This window comes from Leucoraja erinacea, chromosome 17 (genome assembly GCF_028641065.1).
Source record: "Leucoraja erinacea ecotype New England chromosome 17, Leri_hhj_1, whole genome shotgun sequence".
Taxonomy (NCBI): Eukaryota; Metazoa; Chordata; class Chondrichthyes; order Rajiformes; family Rajidae; genus Leucoraja; species Leucoraja erinaceus.
Genome location: NC_073393.1, coordinates 15,421,634 through 15,436,004, shown reverse-complemented (window position 1 = coordinate 15,436,004; position 14,371 = coordinate 15,421,634). Strand labels below are relative to the sequence as shown.

Genomic DNA, 14,371 nt, shown 5'->3' with positions numbered 1-14,371 from the left:
GACCCACACTGTGTGGCTAGCAACAAATGTTCAGCAACTGGAAGATCCAGTAGGCCTTGGCGTACAGAGAGTAAGTCTTCTGTGAAATGGTGGCTGAGTCCAATGACGAGACCAAGCTTAGATTTGGTGTCCTTTTCGCAGAACACATGCGCTTTGTCCTCCAAGACCCAATGGATCTCCAGATTGCTAACCATTTTAAGTTGCCTTCCCATTCCCATCCTGGCATCTCCTGTCCTGGGCCTCCTCTGTGGCCAGAGTGAGGCCACACGCAAACAGGAGGAGTAGTACCTTGTATTCCACTTGGATAGCTTACAACCCAACGGTATGAACATTTGATTCTCCAACTTTACGTAACCTCTAACTAACCCCTCACCCCTTTCCCCCCTATATCTACCACCCTCTCCCCCCACCTCTGTGCCACAACTAAACTCTAGAGTGTATTTCTCCCTTCAACCACCAATGCATCCCTTCCCTTGCTACTTTCCTCTTTCTGGCTTCACAATCCTCATCTTTTTAAACCTTTTCACAACTTCTGTTCTTATCTCTGGCCTTTGATCCAACCATCTGCCTGTCAATCACCCCCCCCCCCCCCCCCCCCGCTCCTCTCGCCTGAGTCGACCTATGACCTGCCACGCTTTGTACTGCCTCTCCCATTTTCCAGCTTTCTGCTCCCCTACAATCAGTCTGAAGAAGGGTCTTGACCGGAAAAGTTATCTGTCCATGTTCTCCAGAGATGGTGCCTGACCTGCGGAGTTACTCCAGCACTTTGTGTCTTTTTGTGCATTAACCAACATCTGCAGTTCTTACTAGTTAGAGACAATGGACAATAGACACTAGGTGCAGGAGTAGGCCATTCGGCCCTTCGAGCCAGCACCGCCATTCAATGTGACCATGGCTGATCAGCCCCAATCAGTACCCCGTTCCTGCCTTCTCTCCATATCCCCCGACTCCGCACTCTTTAAGAGCACTATCTAGCTCTCTCTTGAAAGTATCCAGAGAACTGGCCTCCACCGCCCTCTGGGGCAGAGAATTCCACAGACTCACAACATCTCTGTTCTAAATGGCTTATCCCTTACTCTTAATCTGTGACCCTTGGTTCTGGACTCCCCCAACATTGGGAACATGTTTCTCGCCTCTAGTGTCCAAACCCATAATAATCTTATATGTATCGATAAGATCACCTCTCATCCTTCTAAACTCCAGAGTATACAATCCCAGTCTCTCCATTAAATTAGCATATGACAGTCCCGCCATCCCGGGAATTAACCTTGTAAACCTAAGTTGCACTCCCTTGCTAGCAAGAATGTCCTTCCTCCAATTAGGGGAGCAAAACTACACACAATACTCCAGGTGTGGTCTCACTAGGGCCCTGTACAACTGCAGAAGGACCTCTTTGCTCCTATCCTCAACTCCTCTTATGAAGGTCAACATGCCATTCACTTTCTTCACTGCCTGCTGTACCTGCATGCTTACTTTCATTGACTGATGAACAAGGACCCCTAGATCCCAGTGTACTTCCCTTTTTCCCAACTTGACACCATTTAAATAATAATCTGCCTTCCTGTTTTTGCTACCAAAGTGGATAACCTCACATTTATCCACATTAAACTGCATCTTCCATGCATCTGCCCACTCACCCAACCTGTCCAAGTCACCTTGCATTCTCATAGCATCTTCCTCACAGTTCACACTAGCACCCAGCAAATTTGCTAATGTTTTACTTTGAATCCCTTCATCTAACTCATTGAGATATATTGTAAATAGCTGCGGTCCCAGCACCGATCCTTGCGGTACCCCACTAGTCACTGCCTGCCATTCTTAAAGGGACCCATTAATACCTACTCTTTGTTTCCTGTCTTCCAACCAATTTTCTATCCATGTCAGCCCCCTACACCCAATACCATACTGAACATTCTGTGACTGCATAACAGAGCACAGAACCTCCAATGGAACGTTCAAACTGAGACCTCAACTCCAGGTTTAATGCAAAGTCACACGTGGCTGAGGTTGAGTTTCCCTGTTGGCAGATATTACAGGATTTCAGGTGAGGCTGCAAATGCCATAATCATTTCATTGTGAATGCCTACCAACCTTTTTTTATTGGCTGCATTACCAAGGTCTTGTTCTGAGCACATGGCAGGAACTTGGCCACTATGTGGGTCCTGTGCTAGGTCAAACAGGTGCCTTGGGGTTAGTATCGTAGTATGATCCTGATGTTCATTTTCCAACTTTATCCATTTTAACTACCAAGTCGTCTTCTTGCAGCGCCAGGTTGTTGCCATTCAGCAATGTATCAAATCGATTGATGTTCCATGTATGGAGTGTCAGCGCAGCATCCAATTTTCCTTGGGTTAGGGTGTAATCAAAACAAAAGCCTGTAGATTTAGTTTCAAATGGTGGTTATTTGAAATCTCATTAAAGGTTTTTTATATGTCAAGGATGTTTTCAGTATCAACCATTTTACATTTTATACATAAGCATTCATCAAAATCAATGCTCCAATGCTGAATGACAAAGCAATCAACATATACAAAAATAGCATAAACAAAGAACTGCAGATGTTGGTTTACATAAAAAAGACAGCACAAAATGCTGGAGTAACTCAGTGGGCCAGGCAGCATCCCTGGAGAACGTGAATAGGGACTCACACCTAATTCTCCCTTCCATCTCCACCTACATTCCTTCATCTGGTTTCACAATTGCTTCAATCCTTTTGTCTCACACATTCTGTTTTCTCATCTCTGGTTTTTGTCCAACCATCTGCCTACCAAATGCCACCCTCTCCTGTGTTTACTTATTATCTGCCATGCTCTGTCCTGCTCCTCCTCTTTCCAGCTTGCTTCCCCCGCAATCAGTCTGAAGCAGGACCCCAACCAAAACGTCATCTATTAATGTTCTTCATGGATATTAAGGGGCTGTCCCACTGTGGCAACCTAATCCGCGAGTTCAGAAGAGTTTGCCCTCGACTCATACTCGCAACATGGTCGACACGAGGCCCTAGGAGGTCTTTGTAACTCTCCTTCATGCTCGAGAGTAGTCCCCGCTTACTCGAGGCCTCAGCTAGGTCGCGGCATATTTTTCAACATGTTGAAAAATGCCTGCGAGTCAAACAAGGTCGCCATGGAAAAAATCGATACTTTTTTTACTCGTAGGTTTAGTCGAAGTAGGTCGTAGTAGGTCGGCATGTTATTCGTAGGCAATCGAGGGTAGTCGAAGGTAGTCGAAGGTAGTCGTAGATAATCATCAACATTGTCGAAGGGAGGTCGAAGAGAGGTCGAAGGAGATCGAAGGAGGTCGTCTTCACTCTCCACTATTCGGTGTCCAATTCTCCCGAAGCTAGTCGAAGCTAGCCTTCAACATAGTCGAAGGAGGTCGAAGGAGGTCTTCTACATAGTCGAAGGAGGTCTTCAACATGACATTTTTTCAAACTCTCCTAAACTTTTCTAAACTTGCCCATTAGGTCGCCGCAGTGGGGGGCAGCCCCTTAACCTGACCCGCTAAGTTACTCCAGCACTTTGTCATCTTTTTTGTACAAAAATAGTGTAACATTAAATTAGCTATAAGCCATATTGCATGTTAAAATATAAGTTCCCACAAGTCATAGAGTAACTAAACACTGCAAATTTTCATTCCAAGGTTTGGACTTCAATCTCTGTTCCGAAGTGCTCACTTTTCTTATTTATGATAATCAATATTCAATCTATATGCTCACATTCTGAGCTACAAGAGTAGGTTCACATTTATGAACATATTCTAATTTCACAATTATGCACAACCAACTTTTAAAATCTTTCCTGTCCCTAAACAATAAAACTACAAAATGATTTTGTCAGTTCAAATCAGGGGTGGGAGTTGTTCTTGGATCTGATGGCATGTGCTTTCAAGCTTATGCATCTTCTGCCTGATGGAAGAGAGAGAAGAAACAATGACTGGGATGAGAATGATCCTCGATTATGATCCCTGCTTTCCCAACAAAGCGTGAAATGTAGATGAAGTCAATGGGTGGGGCTGAGGGAGGACTGTTTTTTGTGATGGGCTGGGTTGAATTCACACCTCTCTGCAATTTCTTGCAGTCTTGGTCAGGGCAGTTGCCATACCAAGATGTGGTGCTTTCTATGGCAAGAGTCGTTGGAGAGATGCCAAGTTTTCTTAGCCTTCTAAGGAAGTAGAAATGTTGCTGTGCTTTCATGACCTCGTTGCACCAGGACAAATTGTTGGCAATATTTACATCTGGGAATCTGAAGCTCTTAATCATCTCCTCTTCAATGCCATTGATACAGATGAAGAAGGTGTGTACACCACACTGCTTCAAGAAGTCAATGACCAGCTCCTTAATTTTACTGTCATCGAGGGATTGTTGTCTTCACACAATGCTACTAACTAAACTCTCCACCTCCTTCCCGTGCCCTATCTCATTGTTGCAGATCTGGCCTACCACAATACTGTCATCTAAACACATGTAAATTGAATTAGAGCAGAATTTGACTGCATAGTCATGAGCGTTAGAATACCAAGACTTGGAAAAATGCATCAAGGAACTATGCAATGGTATTCGCTGAGGCATGATTTGATTTATAAATCTGGCTTAGATATTTTTTAAATTGTAATTTTATCTTGACTTTGTTGGTGTGGATGATAGTAACAGAGAAACGCAATGTAAACTTAATTGGAATTTGGAGATTTGGTTGCTGACATTACATTATGTGAACTCTTCCTGAGTAGTCGAGGGAAAAAATATGTTGCCTGTTTCTTTCTCCTTCAGCTGCTCACTGGAGTATCAATCACAAATTTTGACACCAGCTCTGTAATTTGCCATCAGAGTAAATGAACCAGTATTAATGCTGATTCAGCAGAATGTCTGCTCTACCAAATTCTACACAGCAACACTTTTCCATTCAAAGTAAATCGCAAACACATACATGGATTTCATACTGATGAAGTATCAGTAATATTTCATATTAATATCAGCAAAACAGAAACATAGCAAACTGGAGAAAATCAGCAGGTTAGATGCTTGAATCTTGAGCAAAACAAGTGTTGGAGGAATATAGTTCAGTGTCACTCATGTTATGAGTCATACTTTGTAGCTCCGCCCACTAGTTTAACAGACATCCTCTCTTCCCTTGCTTCCTCAGAATGAGTAATGTGTTAAGATGAAGTTACCTATGCTGTAATGCTAATAAAAGTATTTGGATCTTAATCACTGTACGTGAGTTAAGTTATTCCAACAACAGCGCTCAACATGATGTCAGAATACTTGGACTCACTCCTTGCCTAATTATATTGTTTTTATTTTAGTTTGTTCTTTTCTCCGGTGTATCTTATACTATGGCTTCCGCTCTCAGAAAACCAGATCCTGGTGTTTGACGAAGATCTCGCAGAATGGTGGCGCATATTTGAAGAAGATTTCACCATTTACATAGAAGCATCTCACCCTGCTGCTGCTCCAGGTGTTCCTGCCTCAATTCTCCTTAATAACCATATAACCATATAACAATTACAGCACGGAAACAGGCCATCCGGCCCTACAAGTTCGTGCCGAACAACTTTTTTTCCCCTTAGTCCCACCTGCCTGCACTCATACCATAACCCTCCATTCCCTTCTCAACCATAATCAGGCAGGCACAGATGCTGCTCGGCTTGCCAGAAGATTTGATTATGAACCGACTAGGTTTGACCTGGCTGGTGGCCAGATCGCTCCCGCTGAATCCATCTGGGACCCTGACTGCTTGCTATGCAAATTCCGACAGTTATGTGAGTTAAGAACTAACTTAGTCATGGAGATGCATTTGTTTTTTTCATGACGCCAGAGACCTGGCAAACCTGTGGAAATGTATGTTAGTGCTTTGAAGCACATTGCCAGATGATGCGAGTTTAGAAATTTATGTGACAGCTTGGTCTGTGACCGCCTGGTCTATGGTGTCTGCAATGATAGATTACGGGACGAATTACTACGAGATACTGAGCTCACTCTAGAGACTGCTGAAAACCGCTGCCGCTTTGCTGAAATGGCTGATGCTCATACAAAAGTTTTAGGGCATGGCCCCCACTCTGCTCATGACATTAATGTTGCCGGCACATCTTATCAAATCTCTCGTGCCCGAAAGCTCTATCGTTAGACTAACAGATAATTGTTTTAACTGTGGAGGTTCGCATGCTGCACCTCGTGACCGATGCCCTGCGTATGGAAAATGTTGTCGTTTTTGTAACAAAAGGAACCATTTCTTCAGATGCTGCCACTCGCGTGGCAACAGAGTTCAAACAAGACAATCTGTTAATTCAATTGGCCATGAGAACCTGCTCTCGGAACGCTCTCAATCAGCTCCCACGGATTTGCAGGCTGCTAGCGAAGATTTTGACCTGGATGTTCATTCCCTGTCTGATTTACTGCACAAGCCTCAAGATCCCAAGGTCGCTTTGCTCGTTAATGGCAAGAACTTTTAGCTGAAAGTTGATACTGGAGCCAGGTGTAAAGTAATGTGTCTAGCTGAGTTGAAAAAGATACATAAAACAGAGACAATCACTGCTATGGCTGCCTCCCTTCTCCCATTTGCAGGAGTTCCAGTGCACCCTATCGGTCAAGTCGAGTTAAGGGGCTGTCCCACTTGGGCGACCTAATCCACTCGACCTTCAAGCTCGAGGGCACTCACCTGGAAAACCTCGAGCTGGATCGACCGTCCGCATTGAAACCACAAGCTGGATCGACCAACCACACACACAAACACATCACAAAGGCGGGGGCCAGGGAATGCCTGAAATTCGCTATCTGAAATTCACACCTGCGATGGAGAGGAAGGTAAAAGATGGCTGCACAGTGTACTGTAAACCCTTTAGAGAGCATGGGGGGGGGGGGGGGAGAAGCGGAGAGAGGGGAGAGAAGGGGAGAGAGGGTGAGAAGGAGTGGAGACACTTTTAAGGAGTTTAATAAAGTTTAGCTGGCATTTTACCAACCGGTCGGTTTTCCATGATCATGAAAACTCCAATGAGCCAATCAAAATACCCGGTCAGTGAAGAAGATTACTACGGCTGCCCTCGACTGCCTGTAACTACATAGCGACCCCACTCCACTGCACTACGAGTCAAAAGGAACCATGCCGACCAAGCTGAGGCCGTGAGTATTTGGGAACTTCCCTCGAGCATGAAGGAGAGTTCCAGCGACCTCATAGGACCCCCTAGGACCACGTGTCGACCATGTTGCGAGTTTGAGTCAAGGGCAAACTCGTCTAAACTCGTAGATTAGGTCGCCGCAGTGGGACAGCCCCTTTACGCTGCTGTCTTAACTCACGTGTCCACAACCTGAGTTTCTGTTGTTCGTGAGAATGTGCCATCCCTGCTGGGTGTCAACACTTGTCACGACCTGCGGCTTGTCTATTTCAGCCCTTCTGTTTGTCATCTGACTACAACCTGTGACTTTACTCAACAAATCCTGACACAATACAAAACTTTGTTTGACGACAAGCTGGGCAGGTTGCCCGTTAAGTACACAATTACCATTAACCCTGAGGTATTTCCAGTTGTCCGTCCAGCACACAGGATTCCCCATGCTATGCGGGACCGTGTTCAAAGTGAACTCAACAGAATGGTGTCTCTTGGTGTAATTTCCCCCGTCGCTGACCTCTCGGATTGGGTCTCGACCATGGTTGTGGCAACAAAGAAGAATAAAGACGAAATACAGATTTGTATCAATCCCAAGGACTTAAACAGAACCATTAAACGACCTCACTATCCCATGTGCACTGTGGACGAGATTTCAGCGCAGCTGGCTGAAACAACTGTATTCACGGTACTAGATGCCAATAGTTCATTCTGGGAGATTTTGCTGGAACACAACTCCTCTAAGTTAGCTACCTTCGGGCGATACAGATTTCTTTGCATGCCTTTTGGCATAAGCTCTGCTAGTGAAGTATTTCAACGAGTTATGGAGCAATTGTTTGCATGTTACCCATGCTCCATTGTAGTGGATGACATCCTTGTTGCTGGACGAACTATCGAAGAACACTATGCTAATCAAACAAAGGTCCTGGATGGTGCCAAGACCATCAACCTCAAGTTAAACCCTCAAAAATGCAAATTCAGGGTAAGTGAGGTGAAATACATAGGCCGTGTGTTCACTAAGGACGGCCTAAAAACTGATCCGGTGAAAACCAGTGCCATCAACGAGCTCCCAGCACCCACAGACGTGCTCGGTCTGCAGAAATTCCTTGGCATGGTGAACTACCTGAGTAAATTTATTCTGGGCTTCAGTGAAATATCAGCCCCGCTGCACCAGCTTACCCACAAAGACATTGCTTGGGCAACGCACAAGAACAACCGCTAGCAGCTCTTTTTCAATTTGGGCATAGCATTGTTCTGTGTCAGTCATGGTGCGCGAGGCATAGGCAACAGGCTTATTGCTGTTACCATAATTCTGAAGACTTGCTGCGCCTAGTCCGTATTGTGAAGCGTCACGAGCCACTGTCATTCGAGCAAAAAAAATGTTTTACTGGCCTGGTATGGCTGAATACATCCTCGAGAATGTGGTATCATGTGCAGTGTGTAACAGCAGACCAAGGAACTCCTTGCATACAGCTATCTGATAACGGCAGTCAATTTACCAGTCAACACTTCAAGGAGTTTGCTGCTAGCTGGGGTTTTTGGCACATCACCAGCAGCCCTGAATATCCACACTCAAATGGACTAGCTGAACGGGCTGTCAAGAGTGCCAAACAGCTCATGGAACGATCCCACAGAGCTAATTCCGACGTGTACCTGGACCTGCTCAACCTACACATCTCCCGCAACCCCATCTTGGGTTCACCTGCTCAACGTTTATTGTCAAGGCAGACCCGAGCCACAGTGCCTGTGGTAGATCAGGCATTGATCCCACAGGTGGTCCCACCATTGGAAGTCCAGTCCAGGCTGCAACAAAAGCATGACATTCATAAACAGTGGTATGACAAAGCAAGCAGGCTGCTGCCACCATTAACCAATTTGTTTGCAAACTGACAAAGGTCATGACCGTATTGGTGTAATTTCTGGAACTGCCTCAGAGCCATGTTCATATCTGGTCAGTGCTGATGGCGGCACCTACAGGCGTAACAGACAACATATCCTGCCTGTAAATGAGCCGGCTCCACCTCCGTATTATCCAGACCGTACAAGTGGACTTCCGTCCACATCCAGCGGCATCGGTCCGCCTGTACCAGCACATCAGCCCACTTCTGGAGCGGCTGCTCTGCCAGTGGCGATGCCCCCTCCGCCTGTGCCAAAGTCCTTTGTTTCATCACAGGGAATGCTGTTTCAATCTCCGCCACCAGTCATGCCACCGATTCTGTCCCCGGTGGAGAAAAACGGAGACGGTTTATATCGCACACATGATGGTCGTGTTTGCAAGCCAGTCGTGAAGTACCCGGGCTATGTTTGACTTCTCCAGCGTATTATCAATTTTCCTCCATCTTATTATCAATTGCTATGCATGCCTTATTTAGTCAATGGTTTTGTACTGACATTTAATTCTTTAAGAGGGAGGATGTAGATCAGTGTCACTCATGTTATGAGTCATACTTTGTAGCTCCGCCCACTAGTTTAACAGACAGCCTCTCTTCCCTTTCTTCCTCCGTCTTCAGTTATGTGTTAAGATGAAGTTACCTATGCTGTAATGCTAATAAAAGTATTTGGATCTTAATCATTGTACGTGAGTTAAGTTATGCCAACAACAGAGCTCAACAAGGAACTCAACTGGTCAGATGCTGGAATCACACTCTGTTCGCCAAGGCCTACTAGATCTTCAGGTTGTTGACCATTTTAATTCCACGTCCCAATCCCATACCGACTTTTCTGTCCTTGGCTTCTTCCATTGCCTGAGTGAGGCCACACACAAACTAGAGGAACAACACCTCATATTCCGTTTGGGTACCTGACAATTCAATGATAAGAACATTGAATTCTCCATTTTCAAGTAATACCCTCCACTGTGGTATGCACACATTTTTCTCCCATCATCTCCCAGCTCCTTTCCTCTCCTCCATACCCATATCCCCAATTTTATTTTTATTTTCCCTCATTTACCCATTCCCCTCTGTCCCCTTCCATCCATATTCCTCTTTCCAGCTTTACATTTCATTTTTTTCCTTATCTGACACAATTTTATCTTCATTTCACATCTATCATTTGTCAATCACTCCACCCATCTGCCAATCATCTCCCCTCTTACATATCCCGCTACCACTGCCAGGCTTTCTTCCACCCCCATCTCTCTTTTCCAGCGTTCTTCCCCCTTCTTCAATCAGTCTGAAGAAGGGTCTTGATCCTAACTTCTTATGTCCCAGATGCAATATTATTGAAGCGTGCGAGTACACCATAAGGATTCAGGATTAGATTATGGATTCAGGATTACTTTACATTGTTGTTTCCTTTTTGTGATTGGTGGCTGTTTCCGAGTTTAACAATGTTTAACATGTGAATATGCAAATGTGAAAATGTGTTTACATGGTATCAGACAACTCCAGCTGTTATCAGGAAACTGGACCATCCTATCACCAACTAGAGAGCGGCTCTGACCTATTGTCTCATTGGTGATCGTCAGAGTATTTTTAATTGGATGTTACTAGGCTTTATCTTGTACTAAATGTTATTCCCTTTATCCTGCATCTATATGCTGTGGATGGCTTGATCATGTTTGTAATCATGTATAGTCTTTCCGTTGATGAGATAGCATGCAACATAAAAGCTTCTCACAGTATCTCGGTCGGTGCATGTGACAATAAACTAAAACAATGTACAGTGAACATTGGGATATATTTGTTGTAAACATGCATTTAATTCATAAAACCAATGTGTCCATTGATTTTCATAAAATGTGCATAATTCGCTTACTTTTGTAAGAATAATTCAATTTGTGGGAAGAAGTCCCAAATGTTCCAAATTTCTGGGTGGTATATTTAAACTGCTGATCTCATTTAGGAAGTGAAATCTAGCTCATGTAATGTTTTTTTTTGTTATTCTATAACGTATTCAGATTATCTCACAGTTACTGATTAACAATAAACCTCTCTCTTACAAATACAGATGCCAACCAAGATTTTAAAATATATAGAGGACCTTGGGCTTGTCTACAATATCTCTGCGACCTGATGTGCTGCCAGCCACAGAAGAAAACAATTATTTTGCAAAGTGATAATTAAAATTCAATATGAAGAGTATGCAACTTATCTTCAAGTAAAAAACTGCAATGCAAAGTTTCTGGTTGTGCTTTTCCTTTAGTGATCACTAATTTGACATTTAAACTGACATTTGAATCTCTCATGGTCCAATAACTGCAGCATCAAGATTTGCACCCATGCTTTGGATCTTTGATAGATGGTAGATGGATAGATATGAAAGACATTTAACTAAGAGTCCTGTTCTAGGAGGCTAGTAAATAATTTCAGAAGCAAAACCTCAAAGGCATAATTCTTGGTGTTACGACCGGAACCATCTATTCTCTCTGGGCAGTTCCTCGGGATTGTGGTTGAAGTGTCTGAGGAAGTCAATATGCGAAAAGCAGCCTCGTCTATAGGGCAGAAGATCCCCGATGGGGCAATGTGGTGGTAATTTATGTGGGGGTGTCCTCCTTCTGCCATATACAAATCCCTTCTGCATGTTCCTGATGCATGTAATCTAAGTTCTCGATAACATCCCAAATGCTCCTGAGCAGTCAAGCCATATATTTCCAGGAGTCATAGAACATAAAACAGTAAAGCACAAGAACAGGCTCTTTGGCCTACAATGTCTGATCCAAATAAGATGCCAAGACCATCACTATCTATCTTCAAATAACCCATATCTTACAACTGAGAGGGGAGAGGACAGACCAGAGATATGGTGATCAAGGAATGGTTCATTGTTGGCAGAGGGGAAGGTTACAATGAGACATACAAACATTAAAATTTAATCGGGAAGACAGACTAGTCGGAGAACTAGGATAGGGGAGGAATGGAGAGGGAGGGAGAGGCTATTTGAAGATAGAGAAATCAACATTCATACCGCTAGGTTGTAAGTTACCCAACAAAAATATGAGGTGCTGTTCCTTCAATTTGCATTGAGCCTCACTCTAACAATTCCTTGACCATCGTCTGCTTTGATCTGTCGTTTTCACACCTTGCCCTTCCATATTTCTAGTCTCCCTCTCCCCTGAGTCTCAGTCGGAAGAAGGGTCTCGGCCCGAAACGTCACCTATTCTCTGTCTCCAGCATTTTGTGTCTATCTTCGGTGTAAACGAGCATCTGCAGTTCCTTCCTACATGTAGGGTGGCCCCATTGCGCTTTGTATGACCCAGTGAGGTTGCGTGGAACCTGGAGCCCCAGGAGCGAGGAGAGCTCTAACTATGGCCATCGGGGGAAGAGGACTGGCCGGGAATATTTCCTTGGGGTGCATCTTCGGGAATGATGGCAACGACCTATCCAATGAAACAGGCATAATATTGAGTTGTGAAGTCAGAAGTTAACTTCCCAGAGGCTGTCAGATCTGCTGAATATTTGCAGTCTTATTTCTGATTTTGATTTTTAATTTTAATTTCAGCTTAATCATGAATGTGATCCAGAAAAGAAAGTTAAAATCTGTGATTTGTTAAGGTCAATCTCATGGCATCTCAACCCAGCACATTTGCAATATAGGAGATTTTAATCAGAAACATATTTTTCTGCTCCAGCATTTGGAGAATAGTTGTAATCTATAATCTTTTTACTTCAAACTTCAAATTATCCCATTGAATAATTACTTTAAACTATTTCAAATCCAAGTACTAATTAGTTACCTGTGTACAAGTATACATTTGGACAAAACATATTTTAGCCATTTTTATTCAACTGTTTATTGGTTTCCTGTTATGCATTAGCACGACATGCACAGTTATTTCAACCCCCTGCTGTACCAGATCCATTTGTTACACCTGTTTCCTTCACTAATATAATTGAATTTGATTGTAAATAGCTGCAAGCTTTTTAGGTTTATTATTGTCACGTGTAACGAGGTACAGTGGAAGGCTTTTGTTTTGCACGCTATACAATAAAATTAGATAATGCTGTACATAAATACAACCAAGTCAAACTCAAGTACAATGGGTAGAGCAAAGGGAGAAGATTCAAAGTGTATAATATAGGTCTCAGCGTTGTGGTGCATCAGTTCCATAGATTAAGTCCAACATCCGCAATGGGTAGAGAATGCCTCATTGCTTGTGGTGCTCTGCTTGTCTCAGCTTCCCAACCTTAAGCTCCACTGGCTGTGCCACTGTGCCGTTTTCTTCATCATACGCTTGTGTTTTGCTCAATATTCCAGTATCTGCAGTTTTGTGTGTTTCTGCAGTCCTTCCACAGATGCAGTCTGACGACCGAGTTCCTGCAGCGCTTTGTGTCTTGCTCAAGATTCCAGCATTTGCAGTTTCTTATGTCTTCAACCTAAAAACAACCTATTTGTGCCTTCTCCTTTTTTTCTGATTATCCTAAACCGACACTGACACGTTACTCTCACAATCCAATGTTTTGCTTAATAACTCCTTTTGTGTGGCACCATCACAATGTCCTTATCCATTCTACCATTCTCATATTTCCTCTTTCCTGACTTTGACTCTTGGACAAAGTTGCTATGACAACAACTGTTTCTTACAAAAACTTATAGAATGAGGAGTGTTGAAAGAATCTAGTGCCCCTCACTTTCTGACCCTCCTCTTCTTTCCCAGCTGGTCCAGCAGATCAGCCATGATTGAATGGCAGAGTAGACTTGATGGGCCGAATGGCCTAATTCTATTCCTATAACTTGTGAACTTGCTTCATGTAACTTCATCTTCTCCCTCCCTTTTCTCTTGCAGACTAATAGAGGCTACATTCTTCCGGAATTTTTTGAGGATGTAACAAGTAGAATGGATAAGGGAGAGCCAGTGGATGTGGTGTTTCTGGACTTTCAAAAAGCCTCTGACAAGGTCCCACAGAAGAGATTATTGTGCAAATTTGGTATTGGATGTAGGATATGACATGGATAGAGAACTGGTTGGCAGACAGGAAGCAAAGAGTAGGAATTAATGGGTCCTTTTCCGAATGGCAGGGAATGAAATGTAACATCTCTAAGTTTGCAGATGACACAAAGCTGGGTGGCAGTGAGTGCTGCGAGGGAGGATGCTATGAGGCTGCAGGCTGACTTGGATAGGTTGGGTGAGTGGGCAGATGCATGGCAGATGCAGTATAATGTGGATAAATGTGAGGTTATCCACTTTGGTGGCAAGAACAGGAAGGCAGATTATTATCTGAATGGTGTCAGATTAGGAAAAGTGGAGGTGGAACGGGACCTGGGTGTGCTTGTACGGCAGTCACTTAAAGTAAGCATGCAGGTAGAGCAGGCAGTGAAGAAAGCTAATGGCATG

At 43.8% G+C, this 14,371-nt stretch overlaps 1 protein-coding gene across 1 annotated transcript in view; it reads left to right on the top strand.

Annotated features, from left to right (window-relative positions):
* Positions 1-11,210, top strand: part of LOC129705192 (uncharacterized) — a 47,124-nt gene extending 35,914 nt beyond the window's left edge. The window contains exon 7 of the mRNA XM_055648653.1: positions 11,047-11,210. Within this exon, the coding sequence (XP_055504628.1) occupies positions 11,047-11,162 (116 nt within the window). The 3' untranslated portion in view covers positions 11,163-11,210. The remainder of the gene's footprint in view (positions 1-11,046) is intronic.
* The last annotated feature ends 3,161 nt before the right edge of the window (positions 11,211-14,371 follow it).